This window comes from Arvicanthis niloticus, chromosome 2 (assembly GCF_011762505.2).
Source record: "Arvicanthis niloticus isolate mArvNil1 chromosome 2, mArvNil1.pat.X, whole genome shotgun sequence".
NCBI lineage: Eukaryota > Metazoa > Chordata > Mammalia > Rodentia > Muridae > Arvicanthis > Arvicanthis niloticus.
This window is the reverse complement of record NC_047659.1, coordinates 58,634,531-58,660,223: the sequence shown is the minus strand read 5'-3', so window position 1 is coordinate 58,660,223 and position 25,693 is coordinate 58,634,531. Positions and strand designations below refer to the sequence as shown.

At 40.1% G+C, this 25,693-nt stretch overlaps 1 protein-coding gene across 2 annotated transcripts in view; it reads right to left on the bottom strand.

Annotated features, from left to right (window-relative positions):
• Fam171b (family with sequence similarity 171 member B) overlaps positions 1–22,995 on the bottom strand; it is a 53,047-nt gene extending 30,052 nt beyond the window's left edge. The window contains exon 1 of one of the 2 annotated variants that reach the window (XM_034495137.2): positions 22,652–22,995. In XM_034495137.2, coding sequence (XP_034351028.1) covers positions 22,652–22,880 — 229 coding nt within the window. In that variant the 5' untranslated portion in view covers positions 22,881–22,995. Of the gene's footprint in view, positions 1–2,127; positions 2,151–22,651 lie in introns of those variants that run through there. The other variant, XM_034495138.2, reaches the window with a different exon arrangement.
• Between the last annotated feature and the right edge of the window lie 2,698 nt (positions 22,996–25,693).

Sequence of the window (25,693 nt, the reverse complement as noted above, 5' to 3'; positions counted from 1 at the left end):
ACAGAAGGATTATGCATTTGTGTAGCATGTTATCATTGCTACCTTTTCCAGATTTCTTAAGTCTCTTGACTCTGGTTAAAATCAGATTTATGTGAAGAAATGCTGCTTCTATTTCTTGGCTCTATTCCTGTCCATACTGATCAGAATCATTGAGATGGAAAACCAGGCAATCTTATTTTCAAAGGATCCAAGACGTTTTTAAAGTGCAAGCAAGGCTGAGCACCACTGAGCCTGAATGACAGCTAGCTTCATGGAGATGCTCAGATCTGACTTGAAACCATCTTCTCACAGTTCATAGTTGATTGTTCTTTTAATATAACAATTAAAATAGAATTATGTAACTTTGTTTTTTTTTTAAAAAAAAATTCTATTTGTTGTGCATAACTCCTCTGCTCTGTACTCTTGGAAGAGTGAGCACCCCAGAGCAAGAGATCTCGTATGCTGATAAAAATAGTCTTCTGATGGCTATTGCTAGGTTACTGTTGGGGGAACGGTAGAATTAACCACTGATTCCTAATGTTTTCTGGTCATTTACTTCTGTGTCTTTCCCATATGAAAATTACCCGATTCTCTATGATTTTTTCATTCCATTGCTTTAATTGCTTTTTAAAAATATTATCTTTTTAGAAGATTTGGAATTTAGAAAAATCTAAAGGAAAACAAAATTGTTCTTGTTTTAGTTCCCAGAAGTAGCTTGGTTTATACTCAGACCTTTTAAACAGCCTACTGAGTAATATAGACCTACAGAGCTGAGATTGGAATATATGTGTGTGCTTGCATGAGCATGGGAAAGATCAGAAAGAAACCCACTGACCTGTTCCATTGACCATCCCAGCAGCTTCAAGACGCCAGGATTTGACTCACTACCATTCCATGTTTTAAAAAGGAGGAGAGAAATCAACTACTACCCAATGTGATTGTGCTGTGTTTCTAAGGTTGTATCATAAGCCTAAGTCTATGGTATTCAATATTCTTTAAGATTAGCATTATATTGTTAAAGAAAATGGAATGCCCTATTACAGTATGGCTAGCCATGTTTAATTTCTCACATTTGCAAACAATGCTTTAATTAAAATCTGAGTACCTTTGTCTAAGCTGTCGATTACTTCCTGGGGAGTGTCGAAGGTATAGATGCTGCAAAGGTGCTTGAGATGAATTGCTAAAATGCTTTCCAGAATGAAAAACCAATTTATACTTTCAGCAGGAGAATATCCCGATTTTATTCTACTATAGTCAGTGTATCCATGTAATTGTGCATGGCTCCCGGGGGAGCTAGCATAAGAGAGAATGTTCAATAAAGCTTTAAAACCAGCATGCTTTCTGGTAACTTATCTTTTCCTCCCTACACTGTTGTTTGCTTTTGTTTTCCACGACACCCCTTTTGTGCACTGGGAGAGCCCTCACCAGGAAAATTAAAGACACAAACAATAGACAGAGAACATCCGCTGATGTCCCTCTCTGGCTTTGCAGTTCCACTGGTGAATTCATACCCTGTACTCACAGAAAAAAATAAAGAAGAAACGGCTTAACAAGACCCATTTCCCTTTTAAAGAAGGCTCCATGATAAATCTGTTTAAATCAATGAAGAGAAAATGGAGCTTACTTAGAAACTGCTGGGCGCACACTTCATTCAGTGTCTCTTTTAGAAATGGTTTGAAATCTCCTGTCAGCATTCCATTTAACCTGATGAGATCGCCAGTCTGGAAGAGTGGTTAGGTTTAAATGGAATGAGTCCTAGCCTTTCTCCAAGGCTCCAATTCTACATTATTCAAACCTTAGAAAACTACAAGATTTCTCTGTAATTTGACATCTGAAAGGAGTACTGGGTAGCCAAGAAAAATTTAGGCACCATGAGAACATTATCTGCCTAAAACCTTAGCCGAAATGAACTCATAGCATGAATGAGATGAGGGGTGTGGGATTTACAGATATTATCAGTCCTGGAAATTACTAGCAATGTAACCATTCATTAATTTATTCTTTTCAGTGAAAAATACATCAAAAGATTGTAAAGGACAAAGCAGACATAATACAATGCAAACAGAAAATATATTTTGCATGACAGGAGAGTCCACAGGTAGCATGTCAATGTTGGAGGCCAATTAAACTCAACTCAGTAATGCTTACCGGATTATGAAGGTGTCAACTCCAATATGAGCAACATGTCACACCAGCTTCTGCTTATTTGATTGCAGTATATGCCAGCATATAGTTAAATTTTATGCATGCTAGCATTGGATCTGATTTTCCTCAATTTCAAACTCTTGGCAGTTCAAGCTTTAGTGGAAGGATTGGTATCTACAAAGAATTATTGGTATACAGAAAGGGGAACATGAACTCTAGTCACAGAAATCAAATATTTTCATTTAAGAAGTTGAGAACGGGGGCTTAAGGGAGTGCAAGGATCTCCTGGGAAAGGGGAAGTAGAATAGATTTCATAGATGGACTGGGGGAAGAAGGAGTTGGGGACAGGAGTGATCTCATGTGGGGAGGGAAAAACAACTAGAATTGGGGGTGAGGTGAAAACCTAGTGCAGTGGAAACTCCACAGAATCTACGAGAGTAACCCTAGTGAAGACTGCTAGTAATGGAGGACATGGTGCCCAAACTGGCTATCTTCTGTAACCAGGCAAGGCCTCAAGTAGGGGTTCAGACGTCAACCCAGTCACAAAGCCTCCGATCTGCAGATCATTCTGCCTGTAGAGTGTGCTGAGACCAGAGCCTGACACAATGGTCCTCAGAGAGACAAGAGACACTTCATCTAGCAACTGATGGGAGCAGATGCAAAGTACCAGAGCCAAACATTAGATGGAGCTCGGGGAGTCCTGCAGAGGAGCAGAAGGATGGATCAGAAGAACCAGAGGGTCAAGGACACACCACAAGAACAAGACCCACAGAATAAACTGTCTAGGACCCATGGGAGCTTACAGAGATCAGGGAACCTATAAGAGTCTGACCTCGGTCCTCTGCATATGTTACGGCTGAGTATTTTGGTGTTCTTGTGGAAACACAAACGATGGGAGCAGGGCTGTCCCTGACTCTCTTGCCTACTTGTGGAAACCTTTTTCTCCTAGTGCGTTGCCTCGTCCAGCCTTGATGTGATGATGTTGCTTCTTATGTTTGGTTGTTGTCCCAGGGAGGCCTGCTCTTCTCTGAGGGGGCAGGAGGGGGTGGATCTGGGCAAGGGAGGAGGTGCACAGGAGTGTGGGGAGGACTGGGAGCAAGGGAGGGAGGGAAAACTACAGTTAGGATGTAATATATGAGAGAAGAATTTTAAAAATTAAAAAAAAAAATAGAATACGTGAGACTAAATCTAAAAGAGTACATAAACTCTAAAATCTAGAATTTGAGGTAAGGACATATCAGGAAGAAAGGGACGCAAGAGGAAGGTGTCACCAAGGTTTTCTTCCAAAGGGAAGAAACACAGGATTAAAGGAAAAAGTGAACAAGATCAGTCCTGGCGACAAAGAAAAGCGAGCCACAGATACTTTGGTCATCCCGATAAGCTTTTAGCAACAGTGATCATGGGAGTGTTCACATAACTGGGTTTAATGCCTTGCTTTTTCTTTGATTATTTGTGTTTATTGTATTGCTTGCTCCTCGACTATTTGCATCTATTGTATTGCTAGACCCTAAACCTAGAACTGACCTTAATACATGCGTGTAATCAAAATGGTGTAAAAGCATAAGGAAAGAGGAGGTATAGGATAGGGGGTTCTAGGGAGGGGAAATGGGGAAAGGAGGTGACATTTGTATTGCAAATAAATAAAATATCCAAATTAAAAAAAAACTCATTAAAAAAAAAGTAAGAAAAGCGAGCCAACAAGACAAGTCAAGGTGCCCATGGAAGGAAGGCCCAGCAGCTCATGGTGAGACATTTCAGGTATTAAGAAGACCTCTCTGGGAGAAATTTGTAAAACAAGCTACACAGTGAGAGACTAGAGACAGCTACTGAAACACTAGGACCAAAGAAAGAAAAATCCAAACTAGAGCAAAAGTCGTAGCAAGGATCCAAGGCAAAAGCAAGATGGCGACTCATCAGTGTTAGGCTTTTAACCTGCTGAGACTTTTGTGCTTTGAAGGAAATAGTAATTTAACAATTATTCAGCAATACCTGTCCACTGAGGTGATGGGCTGTCAGCCAAGAGCAGGCAAACAGAACAAGATAACATCAGCCCATAGTCTATGAACAGGAAGTCCATGGAAGGCCGCAGACAGATCAATAGGCCACTTTTTTTCCCTTATGACCAATAAACGTTTATTTAAAAAATAGAATCACGTTTTGCTTTTATTTTCAATAGCCCACTTTTACGGAGCGTGGGAGCTTTGTTAAGGCAAAATGCTCAGCCAGGACACAAAGCCAGAGATGGAATTCCAAAGAAGGACTGGGCAAAGGAAATGTTGTCAGGAAGTCTCTCTTTACTTTAGCAAGCAGAGACTAACCAGCCAGGAGGGAACAGACAGGCAGACACAGACACCGAGGCTAACACAGCAGAGGGCCAGGCTGTAGCAAGGAGCACAGGACAGGGACTGAGGGAAAAGGGAAGAACTCAGCCTCTATTCACAATACACTGTTTCTATAAAACTAGGCAATTCCAATAGAACTTCTGTATGAAGACAATTCATACAATGTAATAATCATGGGCATACCTGCTAAATATTATAGTAAATGTTGACATATGATCCACATTTATGAGTGACCATAGTACTTGAATTGCTTCTGTTACTTCTGTTAAGCAAATTAAATGAATTGTTCATTTAAACATTGTTTGAATTGATCTGGGATGAAATGGACAGAAAATGTCTAATTTGAAGTCAAGGTTTATTTAGTCAATAAACATTGGCTAAGTAAGAACACCAACCCTGAGAAGTGCTCCAAGCTCCTCACATGTTAGGTCATTGGAAGTCCCACAAACACTTTAAATATTATTTCCAATTTTAACATGACAAAAAATGCTCAGCTTATTGCTACAGAGTAGTGATGACGGTATTCCCCAGTTTTATAAAGATCTTATTTTAAGCTAGGTGGTGGTAGTACACACCTTTAATTCTAGCACTTGGGAGGCAGTAGCAGGCAGAGCTCTTAGTTCAAAGCCAGTCTGGTTCACAGAGTGATAGTTCCAGGACAGCCAGAGCTATGTAGAAAGACCCTATCTTGAAAAACAAAACTAATAAATAAAAAAGAAAAATCTTATTTGTATTCTAGCAGAAACACTTGAGCTATTAAATGATATGATAATAGCTAATAGTGAAATTATAGAACACTATATGAACCTAAATATAATTCCCTTGACTCAAGCTATGCCAAAAGTTATATAAAAGCAAATTTACCCAGAACCAGGCATTCTGACTTTTACTGCCCCCAAATAGTTTCTCTAAAGAAAATATACAATAGTCGGCTTTATGCATCAGTCATTTCTGGAAACAAATCATGTTACATGAAAGAAATCTTCACACTACTAAAACAGAATGTTCTGTAACCATGGTAACAGGGAAAGACAAAAATAAGCTTTGAACATTAATCAATATGCCAGTTCTATGAGTTTAGAACCACAGCACTGTGTCTGAAGCTTGGTTAACAGCCCCTAAGTGCACTGGCAAGAGAGTTGGGCATCAGTAAGTCAGGAATGGACCCACCCTGACGATGTTACTGACTACCCCAGCCAACCTGAGATGGCGACTTCTGCCGTTCACATCGTACCCCTACCAGTCTGTAGAATCTAATCCCAGAAACCTCCTTCCCAAGGGGGAAACAGAATACCTTACAGTCTGTTCCTTAACTGGAAAGTGACTGCTTCTTAACTGTGTGGGGTCAGCATCACATTGCACATCAGCAAATTTGCAAGGCTGGGAGTCTTGTCTGATTTTCAGGCATGAAATGGTGGTCTCTTCATTTACCAGAAATCATCCCGCTTCAAGTCTCAACAGATGCTGCACACAGCATTCTGTCATTAATAAATGATTTTACTAGCATTCTCTTGAGCTGAGCTTTGCATCCTTTGCACAAATGTGATGTATGATATGAAATCGTTTGCCTCACAGATCATGCTCGTGTTGAAGGCTTCCAAAGCAATAATTACTTTATAAATAATTTAAAAGAACAGAATATATATTTAAATAAAAATGATGGCATACTAGGTAGGAAAAAAATTAAGTTCTGGAGAATTAAAAAGGATACTTTTCAACTTTCCAGTGTCTCTCGAGACTCATGGGAATATCCAAAATGCAATATAGAAAGGTTTAAAGAGGCTTAGAAGTTTAAGTCATTTCACCTTATTTCTACCCCGTGACCTACACAAAATAAGTTCTGGGTTGGCTAAAACTTGCTAAATATCAACAGAAAATTTTGTAATTTGGTAGATACCCCCTCACTGATAAATTTATATCTCATTACTTCATTTGAATAACTGTATAGTATTCCTTATATAAATAAGTCATTCTGCTGGGCAGGCTTGAGGGGGCTTTTTGGAGGATGTTGTTACATGACATTATATATGGAATTACTCTGCAAGAATATAGTGACTAACAAACCTGATTCGAGTAAACTGCAAAAGAATGCCACAGAACACTCTAAAAAAAAAGGGGGGGGGGGGAAGTGTTAAAAGCCTGATCAGGACACTGGAATAAACAACGTACAAAACGTGGGCACTACAGAAGAGGACTGTTCCGGAGAACAAGAAGGTCAGGAGTGAAAGGGGAAATACCCAGGAGGAACAAACAACACCAGGACTGCAGGACAAGTCACAAGAAAAGGCAAGATGAAAGAAGACAAGCAGGCACAGCAAGCAGTAAATGCAGGTCAGGTGACGACTTGAGAAAACTGTTCTACAAGGTCCCATAAGGGCATTTTCACAACCTACAATGTCTTTTGAGAAGTATATAGATAGCTTAGAAACACAAAAATTATACATAGTACATATCCATAGAAGTCAGTGATTCTGTTTCTTTGTATGAACCCATAAGATAGTCTTGCACACATATAAAAGGCATTCAGCATGGTTGAACCCGAAAAAAAAAAATCCTTACTGCCCAGCAGAATGATTTATTTATATAAGGAATACTATACAGTTATTCAAATGAAGTAATGAGATATAAATTTATCAGTGAGGGGTCTCTACCAAATATAATGCTGAATAAAAAAAATCAGTCTTCAGAAGGATATACATAAAATGTCCTTCTTTTCAAAAGGATATATATAAAATGTCCATCTATTCCAGAAGGATGCGCATAACATGTCCATCTATTCCAGAAGGATGCACATAATATGTACATTCATTTCAGAAGGATGCCTATAACATGTACATCTACTTCCAAAAGATGACATAACATGTACATCTATTTCAGATGGAGATATATATATATATATATATATATATATATATATATATATATATCATGTTCATCTATTTCAGAAGGATATACATAACATGTGTATCTATTTGATTCTTCAAACAGAAAATGACACCAGTTTCATAATGGTGATTAGTTCTGAGGAGGAGGCAAATTAAATAAGAATGGAACTTTGATTCCATGCTTAAATTTTATTTCTTAAAAGAGACAGAGGAATGTAACCCAAATACAGCACAAAATGATTTGGTGGATCCCAGTGGTGAGTGCAGGGGTGTCCATTATCTACAGATCATAGGTCTGAAATCGGTCATAGTTAAGAAAAAATATTTTTAAATGAAAGCAGAAGTAGGAGAATCCATTACGATGATGAATGTATGCAAGAGATACAAAACATAGCTGAGTCAGCTCATTTGTAACCGAAACGGATCAAAACATTATTCCTAAATGCTAATGCCCCTGTTTGGTTTTGTCCTGCCAACTATCTAAACTCACACTGGATGTATTCCTTTAATTTGGAAACCCGTATCTTAAAGAATAATGTTTAATAAACAAATCCCATGTGGCCGTAATAACCCATGACTTTCTTCTGCTTCCTACTCACAAACTTAGATTGACTGGTAAGCAATTTCTGAACTCTTTTAATGTGTGAGTTTTCATTTCAAGGAAAGCTAAGCATGTTGCTTTGCTTGTAAATTTTGTAAAATATAGATATATATTTTTTAATTATTTAGATGTACTTGCCATACCAATTTTAGAATTAAATCAGCCTTAAATTTCACAGAACACAGTGCTCTTTATATAATCAATATAGGAATCAATCAGTTGCCTCCATTAGGATGCTAATGCCCCTCTCTGTTGTGGGGTACTGACTGCATTACTAGAGAGAAAGATAATTTACTACTCCTTTGAGGTTAAGTATTGGAAGGGAAAAATTCATCTGCTTTCCAGCAGAATTCCCTTCTAAAGACAGTGTTTCAAGACACACATTTTAATGGTCAAATGAAACTACCCCAACAATGCCAAATCCAGAGAGACAAAGGCAGGCTGTAGAACACTGTGGTTTTCTTATTTTAAATACCATCTTTTTCAATAAGTTTTCTAAAGGGCCAGGGCAGCTATAATTGGCTTATTTGTATGCTGAGAATACCGTTAGCTCAAGCTACGATTTTCTGGACAGGAAAAAAACAGACAGAAGCTACTATTGTTTGATTCAGTCTTTTCTTACAGGCAAATTTATCCTCTCAGCAAAACAAAAGGAATCAATGGAATACAGAAAAACAGGCTCATGGGTGAATTCCTCACTAATTTTTTGCTTTTCAATATATTTTCCTTGCTTGCTTTAGGTAATGTTTCAAAGACAATGATGATTCTAGTTTGGGATTTTATGTTTGGTTTTTTTTTTTTTTAAAGAAGAACAGAAATAATTCTATTTCATAAAATGACAATACTTTGTAACAGAAACATACATATAATTTTAGAATGTAGAAATAAAACCACAAAAACAATCTAGTATCACATACATTTCCTTTTCAGTTCATTCAACCTTTTCTAACAGAATGTTATACAATAAAAATCAGTTAGATAAGATTGTCATATTTCTACAATATTTAATTTCTTAAAAATTATCTTTAGTATGTATATATAGTGACAAGCATGAGGGTTTGTTCCTACAGTCCCAGGAAGGGGGTCAGGTGCTGCCATGCATTCATGATCAGCCGGGGCTACAGCATGAACTAACTAACTAACTCTCTCTCTCTCTCTCTCAAGAAAAAAGAGTAGTAATTATTTGATGAGTGCCCACTGAGTCCTAGATGTTTTACAAAGACCATCTTTACTACAGTTCTGCCAATAGCTGTCAGTATCTGTATCTCCAGCTCTTTGCTTGTAGTTCATCTAAAAAAACCTAAGAATTTGGCCTTCTTGTGCCTATCTATGTTTTAGCACTGACATGCATGTTTCCACCACCAAATCACATATTTCTGAACCGTTTTTCAGCTCCCTCCATCAAACACAGGTGCTTGCACAAGTGTGCAGAGCTGAGGTTGGTGCTGACCTTAGCAGAGCCCAGCTTCACCACACCCCAAGTGGACAGAGCTCTCCTCTCATCTCTTCCTGTCCTCAAAGTTCTTAAAAGCCCGCGTCTACCCTTTTTATCCCTACCTAACCTTAAAGCCCTACAGTGTTGCAGAATTAGCTACTCAGTTTTACAAAGTATTCAAAAACAGCACAACTTTACAATGCTATAAACCTGGCATTTGGTGATTATTGAGGACGGATTAGTATACTAATTTGCAGTGTATATTTAGAAATGTGTCTTATGAGTCTGAGGCTCTTGAGCAGTATTTTAAGAAGAGGTGGGGGGGGAATGTAACGATTTCTGTTTAGAAGAAAGAATCCTGAGGACGTCTAAATTAATCCTGTAGAGGGAGGGAAGGTGGGGGCGAGAAAAAGAAAGAAGCAGAAGAGAGAGAGCATGAGGTCACAGCCTAGACCAAAAGGCGACAAAGTAAGTGTTAATAGGAGGTCTTTTAAAAAGTAGAAATAAAAAGAAACAGAAATGTAGAACAGGGAAAGAACCTTCCTCAAGAAGGGCTCATGGCTTGGGAATGGTACTTGGAGATATTGCCATTAATGAAACTGACAGTCCTCCATCTCAACGCATATCACAGGACCAGTGAACTCATCCCCCAGTTCGCCATAATGCCATCAGCATTTGCCCTAATCTTGTAAGTCTGGAATAAACCCTATTAATTAAAAAGCACTTTGGAGTCATTGGTGTGCTTCTCATGTAGCAGAAGACCAAGAAGATGCAGTCCAGAGTCTCACACTAACGAGCAGACAGACAGTTACCAATCAATCCCATTCAGCATATTTCTCAGCCACCTAATGTTAGACATTGTGAGATATAAAATCGGTAAATAAATATATTTACTATCTAAAGAAACTGACAAGCTTTAGAGGAGGAATAATGTAACTCAGAGAAGGGAGACTAATTTGAACAATTTATTATCTGATACAGACTCATCCAGTAGAGCCTCTGCGTGATTTGTTGAGAGTTAATTATGAGTCAGCAAATGTTGTGATGGAGGCAGGATTGGGTGGGCCTCTGCTGGAGTCAGGAATGAGAAAGAAGTAGGATAGGGCTGAAGGAAAGAAAACACCAACAGATTTTAAATCTGCCTGGCATAAAGACCATGTGGGAAATGACATAGAAACAGTTAAGACTTTTGGGCCAACAACTATCCCAATCCAGGTGAGATTTGCTGATACAAACATGTGAATTCGTCCTCATGAGGAATTAAAGAAGGTGATTTCCAAAAGCAAACCACAAAGATGGAAGTCATCTAACCAGACCTTAATTGATAGGAGATACCAACTTCCATATCTGACCTTCCTCCTTTCTGCTCACAGAATACCTGACTGAAGGTAAAAACCAAGGCTGAAGTCACCAACTCCATCACAAGCATGGGAGGATGGGGATAGCATCTATGGAAGGTGGGAAAAAAAGAATGGCGCAAATACGTATACATCCACCAAGAAAGTTATACACAGGGCAAGGGAAAGTGGCCTGAGACTTGTGAAATGGTGACCAAACAAGAAAACAAACAGGAAGCAAGGCAGAGAGTCACACGGCCAGGATACTGCCTTAAAGAACACTGTCTTACCATACTGGGTAGGCATGCAGATATAAATGTGCTATGTATACCAATGGAATGATCAAAGAGAATCTTAATCCACCACACACACACAACTTGTAAGACTCACCTATTCATTTGTGTGGTTTTTTTTTTCTTCACTGGCTTTTACACCGTTCTTTTCCAAAGTTCATAACAATTGTTGTATTTCAAAACTTACTTATCTGCTGCAAGTTAACTAGATAGTAAGAGAGAGAAGCTAAATATTTTGGGGATGAAAACTCAGATGTGTACAATTTTCAAATGGCCCTGCAGAGCATGGAGAACATGCATGTGTGAGCGCGTGTGTGTGTGTGTGTGTGTGTGTGTGTGTGTGTGTGTGTGTGTGTAAGGACAGTCGGTAAGAGAGATAAGTAAATATGATGACATTTTAACATGTACTCTATCTTGATAGTGTATATGAATATTCATCACTCTGTTTTAATTTTTCCTCATATTTACAAGTATTTACTATGAACAGTTCTTGGGAGGGCAAGAAGAGGGCTGATGGGGACCTCTAACATGGAAGCAATATGGTGACATTTCATCTTTATATTAGAAATTATATTCTTTATGAAAAAAAAAGCCAGAAAGATGCATGGCACAAGGTTGTTTGAATTAGAAGACAGAGACATAGGGAGACCTGTTATATTATTACCAGAGTCCAAACAAATGAAGCAGAATTTGGCCAAGGGGGATGACTGAGTAAATAAAACAGCAGGAACAGACACAAAAAAACACTGAGACTACAGATTTAAAAGCAGGGGAGAACCCCAGACTCCATGATGACTTCTGGTTCTGGGTCCGATGATTGATGGAATGGTAGAAATAGAGGTGTGACGGGGTTAGGACGATGTCTTTCCACTTCACAGATTAATAACTGAATCACAGCTATAGATAACAGTTCTCTCTGTCCCTGGGGTGATATGGTATAACCTTCCCCTTAGCTCCTGAAAGCACAAAAGGACAGTATACTATACGTGTACTCTGAGAAACCCAGCCTGAGGGAGAACAGCCTTAAGCTGCCCATATGTTTCTCCAGGAAGCCGCCTGCTTCATGTCTCAGCTCTCCCAGCCTGGAAGATTTACAGAATGTAATGGGCGTTTTCAAAATGTAGAAACTGCTTTACCAGGAGCCTTAAGTACTAAAAGAAAAACTATACAACCTTTCTCTTCCTTTCTAAACTGTGAAGCTCATACTAACAGAGCTTATGTGTCATATTTTAGCACCCAGACCCCAGGTATTCTTAAATGAATAACTGAATAAAATACTATATATCATCAATGTATAAACCTTATAGTCAGTTTGAAATCTTTTGTTCAGCACTAGAAATTTCCAGTTATGTGCCTCTTGTGTGAACACATCTGTAGCTTAACCTGAAACCAAACAAACTTTATGAATGCATCATGCATCTTAAGAAATTCGTCATTCAGCACAAAGGGGCATCACTATGCAGGAAACTGTGGTTTGTAGAAATTTCCATTCAGATACCAAAACAGTAATAAGCAATGAGATCTGGGGTTGCTGACAGGGAGAGAAGGTAAGTTGAGCGTTTTTTATGAGGGCCAGTGAGCTGTACGTGGCACAGAAAGGTGAGACAGGAGACGTTCACAGACATCAAGACACTACCTGTTTCTGTTAGGTTCTGTAGATGAGTGACGTAAGACTATAACACGTGATCAACGCCATGACACTTTTAACAGCAGAGAAAGATTTCTGCCATATGTTAGTGTGTTGCCTAGTTTCATGTCAACTTCACAGAAGCTAGAGTCATTTTGGAAAGGGGAACCTCAATTTTCTCATCTGAGGTTCACCCTGCTTCTAGCCCCATCCTCTCTGATTCCCAGTCTGAAGAGGTATGAACAGGCTATGCTGCATGCAAGGTCCTGTCACCAGGGACTGGGGACCAGAACAAGCTCTTCCATCCGTTTATTGTTTCTGTTATGGATTTTGTCACAGCCACGAGACAAGCAAGTAATACAGGTATCATGTGTGGTATATGGCAAATAGTAGCAACTCAGTAAGTTTGTTTCAAAATAAAAACATTTAGAGCTGGGGAAGTAGCTCAGTGTAGAGTGCACTAAGGCTCTGGGTTTGATCTCAAATACTGGGTTTGGAGGATGGGTTGGTTGGTTGGTTGGTTGGGAATTTTTCTGTTTGTTTTTGGGACCTCACGTATCCCAGGCTATCCTCAAACTCGTCTCCCTCCTGCCTCCACTTCCCAAATGCTGTAATTATAAACATGTGCCTCCAAGTCAGCTTCAGCACTGGTTTTGTTTGTTTGTTTGTTTGTTTTAAGAAGTCTGAGGGAGATGTGGGAAACATAAACTCCAGTGTTAGACATGGCAAAGCAGAAATGCCTGTTATATCGCTACATGAAGAGCTCGGGGAATCTTAGCATATGGGAAATAAAGCAGTTATACACATCATATGTAGCGCTTAAGGACACTGCAGTAGAAGAAGTTACCTCATGAGAGAAAAAAACTGAGAGCCAAAAAAGAGAGTAAAGAAAGTAGAAAACTATAGATTTTTGTTGATGAATATAAACATATTTAAAAAGCATATATTAATACCAAACAGCTTTTCCTGGTAATATTAATATGTAGATGCAGTTTTTCCATTTAATCATTAGGTAGCAAACTGTTGAAAAGTTACAGATTTTCCGCATTTCTGGTAAGAAGTGTTGATGAGGGGAAAAGGGGGAGAAACTGAGTCAAGACATTTTCTCTGCCTTTGTCAGGCCTGCCTCTAAGCCACCAGATGCATGCGGAAGCCCTGACATTCTCTGCAGTCCTTACATACAGGAAGGACTTTTCAGGGACATCTCCATCCTTACGACCTTTGTGTCTGCTCCCCACATTCTCTGACGCTGCAGTTCTGACGTGGCTGTTGGCGGGGTCTCAACACACTATTGTTTATCGTCACATTTCCCTATTTGGCCTTTCAAGTGCAAGAGTGATTTCTACAAGATAGATACAGTCCTCGAAACAGAGGCGGCCGTCACAGCGCCTTTCGCTCCTCACTGCATTAGCTTTTCCAGATCCATTAGTTACTCCTGAAAGCAGAAAAGGCGTGAATTTAAAAAGTAAGAAAAATATGTTCTGCTGAATTTAAAGATGGTGCTAATTTCAAAGCCTGGCGCATGCTTGCGGCAAAAAGTGCTAGTTAAATCGCAGATTTAAATCTTTGTGCGCTGAAGTTACTACTTTGACCTGCAAATTGTTTAGAGACCAAAGCTTAATAAATTAAGTATTATGTTTCATAAAAGCCTTCTTTGGGAATGTCTAGTGGCTGGGATTAGCCCTTATTTGCTCACTGTTTGGGGCTTAGACTCAAGCCTGTCAGAACCTGAAGACCAGGGCCTGTATTAAGGTCATTTGCTCAGACTCAGTGACTGTCATTCTGTGAGATAGCCAAGTGACAGATTTTATAGATGCTGCCAAAGTAACAGGTTTGGGGATGTAAGGTGCCTCTAACTGCTTAATGCAGAACAGAACCTATACGTAAGCCAAGTAGGTCTTATGATTTATCAAAGGGGCATTATATACTGACAGCCACGTTGTAAACAGAATTGAAAAACCAACTCTGAAAGAACTGGCCACAGGGCTATGTCTTAAGAAGTTGCAGGTTTTAAGCCTTCTGGGGGATTGCTTATATTTCTATCAAGCATTCACATTGGACCCAACACTTTCCCAAAATTAATAGAAAAATTCACACGTTGAGAAAACATAAAATATCATTTGAGTCTGAATGATGCCTTTGTTGTTTTTTCCATGTAGACCATTTAGAAACGTTTAACCAATGAGGGCGGTTTTCTTTTTTTCTTTTTATTATTATTAATCATTTTATTTGTTTACATTTCAAATGTTATCCCCTTCCGGGTTTCCCCTCTATAAACTCCCCATCCCGTCCCCTCTCCCCACCCCGTTGCACTGAGCCAGACATACTAGTTTATCCCTATAATCCCAGCTATTGGGAGGTTCAAACAGGAAGATTACAAGTTCAAGGCCAGCCACCACAACTTAGTAGTAGCCTATCTCTAACTAAACTAAGTAGAGGCCAGTGTAGCTGACGAATTTGCCTAGAATGCTTGATCCTTTGGAACACAAAATGAAAGAAGAGAGGAATAGAAAGAGAGGGAGAAGGAGAAGAAAAAGTTATACAAACCGTAGCTTTTCTGATAAACTTCCAGAATATAACAGCACAAATATATTATAAAATATAATTTGGGGTCAGATATGGTAGTACACGCCATTAATCCTAGCACTAAGGAGGCTGAAAAGGGTTGACTCTGTGAATATGAAACCATCCAGATCTACATACTGAGTTCCAGGCTAGACAGGGCTACATAGTGAGACCCTGTCTGAAAACAAACAAACAAACAAACAACAGAGGACCAGGCAAGGTGATGATGCAGTTAATTCTAACACTTGGGAGGTAAGGCCAGCCTACTCTACAGAGTGAGTCTCAGGACTGCCAGGGCTACACAAAGAACCCATGTTTCAACAAACAAACAAACAAACTAATTAATAAACTAATTTAAAAGATTTATAAAGCAGAGGATAAAATATAATTTGGGTAGTACTTAATTGAGGGGGGCAAAGTTCTCTTTAAAAGTCTGTATAACCTTGGAAACATGCATTCATCTAACTAAAAATAAATAAACATTATTTTTGACTTCAGGGACACATATTTAATCAGTCATTTCATTTTCATTTCACAGCACGTGCTTGACCATGAGCCCATATACAGTTTATTTTGCTTATTTAAGCAGCTGAATGTGCTTGTCGTTTTTGTTGCTATTTCTCCCTTTACATGGTCTCTGTCTATTTCACATTTACATAAATGGGTGCTCATTAGATGACCCTGCCAACCCTGCCAACCCTGCCTCGGTCACCCAGACATTTACAAACCAATCCTGTTAGTGCAAATGTGACAGAAATGGAGCGTGTGTTCATTATTCTGAAAGAACTATAACCCATCTAACCATACTGAGCCACATTCGGATAAGTTCATTTGGATTGTTTCCCAAGAAACAAGGGAGCAGGCAGAAGTAGCGTGCGTCACAGCATCCAGTGCATCTGAATTCTCTGGTCGGCTTCTGAGTACAATCAGTGCGGTAGGAAAAAATAAGTGTCCTAGTATATCTAATTAATGATCTATTATAGCTTGTTATGTAATAATCTATTGTATCTAATTATGTAACAGTCTATTATACCTAATTAATAACCAGAGGTCTATTTAGCCCTCTGATTTGTTGCTGTCATATCCCTGATTACAAAACAAAAGGACAAACAAGCGCAGGAACAGATCTGATCTGTTGGAATAGTTCCAGGAAAGGCTGAAGTGTGGACTACTTGATGCTTCACCTAGAGCAGGTACCTCAGATGAAGCCAGGCCTTCATACCCTGAGCTCTGAGGTGAAGCCTATAGGCTATATATAGCCTACGTGTCTACAGGCTCCCAGCTGGCCAAGTGACCACCAGCTCTTTCGTCCACAGACAGGAATGATAATTAGCTTGGCCCCGTTAGCACTTTAAATTTCAGCAGAACAAATGAATTTAAACTATTTCTATTAAGCCAGGGGAAGTGGTCCAGGCCTATAATCCCAGCACTCAAGAAACTGAAGCAGAAAAATCATAAATCCAAAGCCAATCTGAGCTACATAGATACAATTTTTTAAAAAACTAAATAAATAAAATAAATAATTTATAAACATTTTTTACTAAAATTTCTAAATTTAATTTAATTTCTAAATTCAATTTTCTAAGATTGAAGAACAATAGACCTTGCTACTGACAAAATTGTACTGAAATTTTGAACGATTCCCTCAAGGACCGCAAAACACAGACATCTACTGTGATGAGTGGGGGTCAGCGTGTTTAAAAAGAAACTGAGATGTCATTTATAAATGAAATTAACTTCAGATCCATGTAAGACGTAAAACCTTAACATAAAGAGTGGCTTCACGGACTCAAGATGCCGAGGAGGCATCATGTGTTACTGAGGCCAGAGGCCGGCTTTGCTTCATTAGGTACTGCGGCGAGTTTGACATGCTGGAAACGACAGAAAGTGACTGCCATTTCTCAGCATCCACTGCTCTCCATGAAAGAGCATTGGGAATCCCTCACCCGTTTTATGGCCAAGTGAATGTGCTTATATTCTCAGGCACCATCGAGCAGATTTAAGAATGCAGCCTAATAATACGGGCAGCCGTAAGAAGCGCTTTTGCGCACAGAGATCTATTGCCTTGGACATAGAGATGATGTGTTCGCTAAAGGCCAATTCAAAGGGCATCCCGAAATAGAATCTTTTAGTTTGGTTTGGTTTGTTTTCTGTTTTTTGAAACAAGGCTTCCCTGTGTAGCCCTGTGTAGACCAGGCTGGCCTCAAACTCACAGAGATCCTCCTGGCTCTGCATCCAGCGTGCATCTCCACCATTCAGCCCCAGATAGAAGCTGTTGGTCTAGCTTATGTTTCGTTCAAACACTTAAAAGCAGAGCTTTCATAGTTTTAGAATCTTCTAGGTAAGTGTTCCCAAACACGTGCACTATTGACTGAGGATGAGAAACACTGTGCTCGCTTTCTAGCTAAGGCAATTGGCACAGAGGAAAACTAAACAGTAAACTAGGCCAAGTGAATGAGCAATAGTGCTGTGGCTGACCCAGAGAGACAGAACTCTGAAAGAGGACCAAGTTCAATATTTATATTCTTGAGGGAAGAGTTTTGTTTCAGAAAAAAAAAATATTTGGTACAGTTTCTGATGAGTCATATTAAATAAAATTTAAAAAAAAAAAAAAAAAAAAAAAAACCCTACCACAAAACCAACTGGACTCCAACTCAACACAATGACATGTGTTGCTCAACCTGTAATTAACATCCACTAAATGTTCCCTTTGGTTATTAAAATCCTGGAAAGAAATCAGAATCATCCATCTGGGAATGTGGCCTTTACAGCACGAGTACTTCGAAATCAAACCATCTCTGAGCTGACTCTTCCTACTGGTTTTCCAGATTCCTTGATTACAATAAGTAAATCGACCGTTTTCACAGATGGGAGATTTAAGGAGGAAAGAAAATGATGACTATGGTAGTCATATGGACCAAAGAAAGGCACAAGGGGACAAAGCAAATCAAATGTAGCAGATGGGAAGAGAGTTACAATGTTGCATTATATATTAGAATCTTGTTAAGAATAACTACAAGATGAAGATGGACATGTGCCTTCCCTTGACTAGGGTTAACTCTTTCATTATGTGTATCAGAATATCAGAGTTCTTTACGTAGGTACTGTATGTTTTTCATACAAAAATAATTTCAAGTCAAGTTAAGAGAAAAGTGTGAGTAATTCAGTAATTTAACTAATCATTAGCTTAAGTGAGATAGACCCCAGCCACACAGAATACTGGATGATATTCAAATATTAAAGTATACCATATGACCCAGCCATCCCAGTTCTAGGCATTTATGAAAAATACATAAAAAACATGTTCATGCAAAGACTTAAAGATGTAGTAGCCTCAGTCATCAGAGACAACCTAAATAATCATAACAAAAGAAGCGATAAGCCGAACTCTCAATTCTCACAATGAAATACTGCTCATCAATAAAGAGAAGTAAACTACTAATGTACTAGAAAATTAATGAAATCAATAAAATATATTCTAAAGCTAGAGGAGCTAAACAAAAGATTAAGGGATAGGGAAATCTGTAGCTGAAGGTCTGTAAAATGAATAATTAATCGAGAATGAAAACCATCAAAACAGCACAGAACTCTGGATGAAGAATGGGAATAACTTAGGAAGGAGATGATGAAGAACTTCCCACCCATGATATAGACATGGCATATCTACTGGTTAGATGCAAATATCTATATAGACATGGCATATCTACTGGTTAGACGCAAATACCTACCTATCAAAAGAGTGTGGTAAAGTGTACATTTACATATGCATACCTGTCACCACAAAATAGAACGGAAAAGGAAGATCCATGGATTAGAAATGGTTGGATGTGTGGGTGAAACAATAGTGGCATAATTTTGAAACTAAGTGACTGGTATAATCTATCATGCTGTCTGATATACATACATATGTATATGTATATATGTGTATGATATAGATATAGATAGATATATATATTCAAAATATGTATATCACCAAAATACATAATTTAAATTTTTCAGACCATCAGAGTTATGCTTCTCAGGACTCTATGTGCCAGGACATTTGTGAAGAGGCCCCGCCTCCATGCTTCTCAGGGGGAATTTAATACCACTCATTATTGTCTCCGCTCCCTTTGCCTCCAGCTCCACATGTCTCCTACCTAATGGGCCATCAGAGTGAATATGATATGGCTGTTTCAGCTACCACCAGCTCCCAAATTTATTCTTTGCTAGTCTCTCACATAGCTATTTCTAGCAAACACTGGGCACAGATGGGGAAATCAGGGCTTTCTGCACATGCTGGAGGGAACAAAGGGACCTGGCAGACCCCAAACTTGGCCTTTCTTTCCCTATCACTCTCTGAAGACAATATTCCAGAAGTTAATGAGAAAGTAGAACCATACTTTTTAAAAATCCTGATATTTTTGAAGTAATACATTCTTTTTTATTTTTTTTCTTTCTTATTTCTCAACAACACAGGGAGATTTTCAGAGGAGTGAAGTGCAGAGAGTAACAAAGGCCGATGGTCAATGTCTTTGCTAAGACATCACTCAGTGGGTTTTAGTTATCTAAATTTTACCGAAGGAAAAAAAATTCAGTTTTCACATTTCATGCCCAAGGCATGAGAAGTGTCACACAAAGGCAGAGGACAAATCAGGCTCAGTCACAACTATTTAAAGGTGTAACACGTTGATACCGACCTAGGTCACAAGATGATTATAAGCGCACTTAGGTTAGGAATCTTCTTGACAAAAACCTAGGAATTGCCTCAATATCCGTATCAATTAATTCTGCATGGGCAGCCTAAAGCAAACCAGCTAACATTAAGGATCCAAGATTACACACTTTATCATCTTTACTTACAAATCTTTTCATACAACATTTATTTTTACACAAATTCTAAAGAAGAGCGTTACAAGATGTTAACTATTTAGCAAATACTTGGGAAATGCATACTCCCTGATGCAGCATAGTCATCTGCCTCTTCACACAATCAGCCAGCAAACCAGTGAGTGTCTAGACATGCCAAGGGCTCTCTTAGGTGACAGAACTACAGCAGTAACCACAACAAAGTTTATACCCTAATAGGCTTACTGAGGAGGGTCTGTGACATGGCTCAGCAGATCAAGGGATTGCCACCAAGCCTGATAACCTGAGTTCAATTCCCAGGGCCCATGAGTTAGAAGGAGAACCAGCTCCTGCAAGTTGTCTCCTTGCCTCCCCATGCATGAGTTCGGTGGCACCTACCATACATGCGTTCACAAAAACAAAACAAATAAATAAACTGATTATTTTAAAAAGACGAGCCAAGGATGGCAAATGGGGGCTGGGGGCAGGGATAAACCAGGGGAGAAGAAGTTGTGGGTTAGGAGTCAGTATGTATCCCCAGCCACTTAAGCTTCAGAACTCCATACAGAGAAAGCAGGAAGTGCAGAAGTCTGACACCTGAACCCATTGCAAATGAAAGAAGCTTTTGGGCATTGTGGTTTCCATGAAGAGAGCTAAGGCAAGAGCTGCAGGAGATAGAAACCAGAGGGGCCGGGTGTTTTTATAGAAATGTCTATCTGGGTAAGAAACAAAGGTTAAAATAAGACCCATTCACTCTGGAGATCACAATGAGTTCAGGGGGCATCTTAACTTCATGCGTGCATGGGCTATATCACTGTTCAACACGTCATCCCAATAACTGTCCGTTATCAACTGACTTGTTCTCATTTGCCACTGAACTGGGGGTTAGAGTGTTTGAGACAGACATAACAGCCATGATATTCTTCAGACTTTAGTGTGAACTTCTAGACAGCAAATCCTTTACCTCAGTTCACCTAAATAAAACAGGGATTGATAGTTTCCCAAGTAGCCATCCTTGTCCAAGTAGCCCTTACAAATACAGCAAAGAAATAGTTTAACTTTCATTCTAAATACAAAAGTTTCAAATTATTGCAGTTATTCATGATGTGCATGAGAACACATTATGCCATGGTGATCAAACCCATTTCACTCCCGTAAGACAAAAATATCAGAAACCGTGAAACTTACCAACACTCTCCCAGACTCCTCTTACACTGATAACTTAAGAAATCACTCTTGTTATGAAAACACAGTCTCCAGCTTTACCATGAGTCTCATGCACTCTAAGGCACTGACACTAACAAGTGAGTAAGAACCAAATGCACTGCACACCTTTCCATCTTAACCACCTTTGAGTGTTATTAATCGGTTTAAAGGGGGGATGTCAGAAACACGCGCTTTCTCCTGTGCACTTTGGTGATTTCATCCCATGCTCAAAGCACTCCAAGAAATGAAGCCATCCGGGCTGCGTCATGAATCACAGCTGGCATGCCTCCGACCTGCTCTCTGATGATGAGCAATCGAGACAAACTAAGATGCTGATTCCACTCTACAGAATTTCATTTTTAGCATCTTCTAGAATGTTACTAGGCAGATTTTAAAACAAAAATATCAGTGTTACAACACTCATCTCGGGTTTGTGAAACCTCAGCCCACTACCCAGAAAATTGGTGGGCTTTATTTTTTTATTAAAAAAAAAAAAAATCTCCTTTCATTCCAAAGCCCAGGCAGAATCTACAGTGTAGAAGGTAGCTAACTGGGTAGGGGCTGGGTAAAAGCTATTTAAATGGATAACCCAGCTCATTGCTCATCAGAAAGCTTTAACTGAGGGAGGGGGAAACAGAAAACAGAGGACTGTGATGGTCATATATACTACATCCGTATTTCATCGCCCTTACCGAATGAAGCAAGAGATGGCTCATTTAAGTTGCACTACTAGGAGACTTCCCTCAGGGGGAGGGTTGGCTATGCTACCCAAGCATCACTCCAAGCTAACCTACCTGTCTCCCTCCCACGTCCCCTCCTTCAACTACAAACTCTTGTTTCATTGTTTTCTTTCGTCTTACTGTACCAAGCGCATTTTTTTTTTCTGTTTTTGCAAGCCGCTTTAAACCTTTCCTAGGGTAAGAAGAGAAATATAAAGAAATGAAGATCCCCCCCCCCCCAACCAGGTTCTAAATTTAAATACAGCAGGCATGGAGAAACAGTGCAAAAGCTGTGTGGGTGTACATGGCAAGGCTGCTCAGTATCTAGGAGAGGATAGAGAAGAGAATGCTAAAGGGATTTGAAAGCGTGTGTGTGTGTGTGTGTGTGTGTGTGTGTGTGTACAGAAAGAAGAGAGGGAAAATAAAAAGATTAGTGGAATAATGGAAGCAGGCACCCACTTTGACCATCCTTACCGTCCAACCCCCAGCCCCCGACCCTTCTGAAGCCCACTGCAGTGCTCCCACCACAGCAAAGAGCCAAAGGCCGAACGGACAACCTGAGAAGACGCGGAGGGATTGAGATCAGCAAGGATAGGCTAAAGGGGAGCTGAGGAAGGAGCTAAGAAACCTGGGAAGCCAGGCGCGATCGCTGGCACAGATGTGAAGCAAGGCTAGGCTGCCGAGTCGTACCTGGAGCTGCCAAAGTAGAGGATGCCCCAGGCACCTCCGGCCTCTCCTCCTCCGCCTCCTCGCGCTGCTTTTGCTCTTGCTGCTGCTGCTGCTGCTGTTGCTGGATGAGGCTGAGGTCGGAGCGGCTGAGTTCGGCTCTAGCGGCCGCGGGGACCAGCCGCGCCTTCAGCAGCACCGCGGCCAGGCCGAGGAGCAGGGCGCAGGGGACGCGCCGGCAGAGCCTCGCCATGGCGAAGAGCCAGGGAGCCACGGAGGCATATTGCGGGGCTGCGGGCGGCGGCGGGCGCCAGGGCTGCGGAACCCGGCCGCGCCCGCTCGCTCGCTCCCCCTCGCGCCGTCTGCGGTGCACAGCCTCGGCGGGAGGAGGAGGAGCGGACCGGCAGGAGGGTGGCGAGCGGGCTTTCGCATCCTCGAGCACGTGACCGCCGGGAGGGGCGAGCGGGGGACTGAGCCCTATGGCTACCCAGCAAGTGCTCGGCAGGTGCCCAGGCGTTTAGCTAGGCGGAGACGAACAGGAAAGAGTTTCAGACTCTTAGTCTTTACCGAGGCAGCAGGAAAATGTACAAAGTGGAATGAAATTCCTCCCACTTGACCCCGAGGTACAAAAGGTGGTATATCGATTACCTTCTAAAGCAATGAGACATCCGTGGTTGATAAACCAGGCTCCTTTAACGGAATACTTTGTGCGGTCCCATGGCCCACTTACAAGATAAACTGATATTCTCAGGACTTCTTTTTCTGCTTGAATGAGGATTTTTTTTCTTCATCATAAATTATTCCTAATTACACCTTTTCTATTTGTAACCTATACTTTTGATGTGTTTGGAGGGTTTTTTTTTTTTTTTTACTTGTTTGTTTTGTTTTTTAACATCTTGCCAGATGTGGTGGCTCGCACCTTTAATTTTAGCACTCAGGAGGCAGAGGCAGATTGATATTCGAGGCCAACCGGTTCTACATAGTGAGTTCCAGGACAGCCAGGGCTATAGAGAAAGACCCTGTCTCAAGAAGAAAAAACAAACAAAAGTCTTGCTTAACAAATACTGAACTAGGTGTTCACTGTTCATTTAGTCAGAAGCTTAGAATAAGTAAAATAGAATCCCTTCATTCCAAATGCTTACTACCTGTTAGGTCAAGGCAATAAATAGATAAGCAAAATGTAGTCCATTGTGGTGGTTGCAACAGAAGAAGCAACACAGGCATTTAGAGCTTACACAGAGTTGAACAAAATTAAGTATGATCTGTGAAAGACACTGGGGAAGGTAGGCTATACAAAATAAAAATTCACACAGAAATGGTAGTGAACAGGTCATCTAAAAACTGGAATTGTGTGTATGTGTATGTGTGAGAGAGAGGAGGGGAGGGGGAGGGGCAGAGGCAGAGAAACAGAGTCAGAGAAAGATGCATAAAAACACAATGTACTTGGGAAAGTTTAAGTTGGAAAAGCAGTTACCAGAGGACTTACCCTTTTCTACAGTGAAAGGAGTACAGACTATTAAGCCATTTAAAAATATCTAGCAGACACTTGTACTTACTGTGTAGGGCGCTGTTCCTGTATATCACAGATGGCAACTTCAGCAATCTTGGATGCTGTATAAGCAAGCAGAGATCTACACTGAAGACCATTCTGAAGGTAGATCAGGAGAGAGATACCGACCGACCATGGTTTGTTTTTTTTGTTGTTGTTGTTGTTTTTTTTTTTTTCTATTTTAAGGATCATTTTGCTATCAGCATAAAAGACATTTTGGAGGGGGAAAGACAGGGGAAAGAGACAGACACATTGAAGACATTGGTGATAAAAACAAAATCAAATAACAAAAAAAAAAAAATGGGAAGTACCACAATGCATGATCCTGAAAACAAGAGGAAAGGCAGGGGGAACCGCTATTTAAGGTTAGAGTCAGTAGAGATGGTTGATGAGAGTTGACGAGGACAGGGTAGGCTACATCTAATTGCAGGTCTCAGCTGCCAGACAGAGATCTTGGGTGGTTTATGACGTTATCAAGATCAGCTGTCAGAATTGATTAAAGGATAGAGCTACACTGAAGGACCCCAGCTTTCACAAACTGGAGTGCTTTGTAGTTGTCATGCCCAGAAGTTCTGCGTATAACCTGTCTCATTCAGCTGGACAGCACTCTTCACCTTAAAGCTGACTGAACTCTTGAGCTGCTTGCTCCCACCCTCCCCATTCTTAAGGTTGTCCCTCTCCATGTTTCCAACTTGGTGGAGACAACAAGCTAGCTGCTCAGTGGTGGAGAATTACTGTTGTCAAGAATATTAAAATGTCTATGTAAAGTAAAATAACAGGTATTTACAAACATTCTCTCCCTATATATTCAGAGCAGCTCTAGAAAGTAACTCTCAGTTGGGCAGTGGTAGCACAGGCCTTTAATCCCAACAGGAGGCAGAGGCAAGGGGATCTCTACAAGTTCCAGGCTAGCCTGGTCTACAGAGTGAGTTACAGGAGTGCCAGAGCTACATGGTAAAACCCTGTCTGGAAAACACAAATAAACAAACAAATCAGTATCTGAAGTGCATCTTAAACAGTGATCTTATCCTAAAGTAAATAAATGCATATTCCTTTACCAAGCTTTTACTGTAGGGCCAAGATTCTAGTATGAAACCTCAAAAACCAAATTATAATGTTCCCAGTGTTTTACAGCTCCTTACCATTGAGTTGTCTCTCCAGCTCTGGTTAACTGAAGCTATGTAACTCAGACAAGCATCCTTTCCAATAAACAGCCTCTCGTTTGCAAGAACCTTCTTTGGATAAAAAAGGTCTGATGAGAAAAGTAATCTAGGACAAAGGTTTTTAAAATGACAATAATGTCAGCAATGTCCCCGGTAACCCTATACATGCTCTATTTTAAAAATATTTTAACATCTAGTCATTGCTAAAAAGCCATGACCTGTATGTGTTACTTTCCTGCCACTTCAGTTCTGTGACTATCGGGACAGGAAACCTAAAACTGTACACTGATATGGTTTCAGTGTGTTCCATTGTACAATACATAGGCATCCAGCTTGCTTTACCCATCTCCCCAG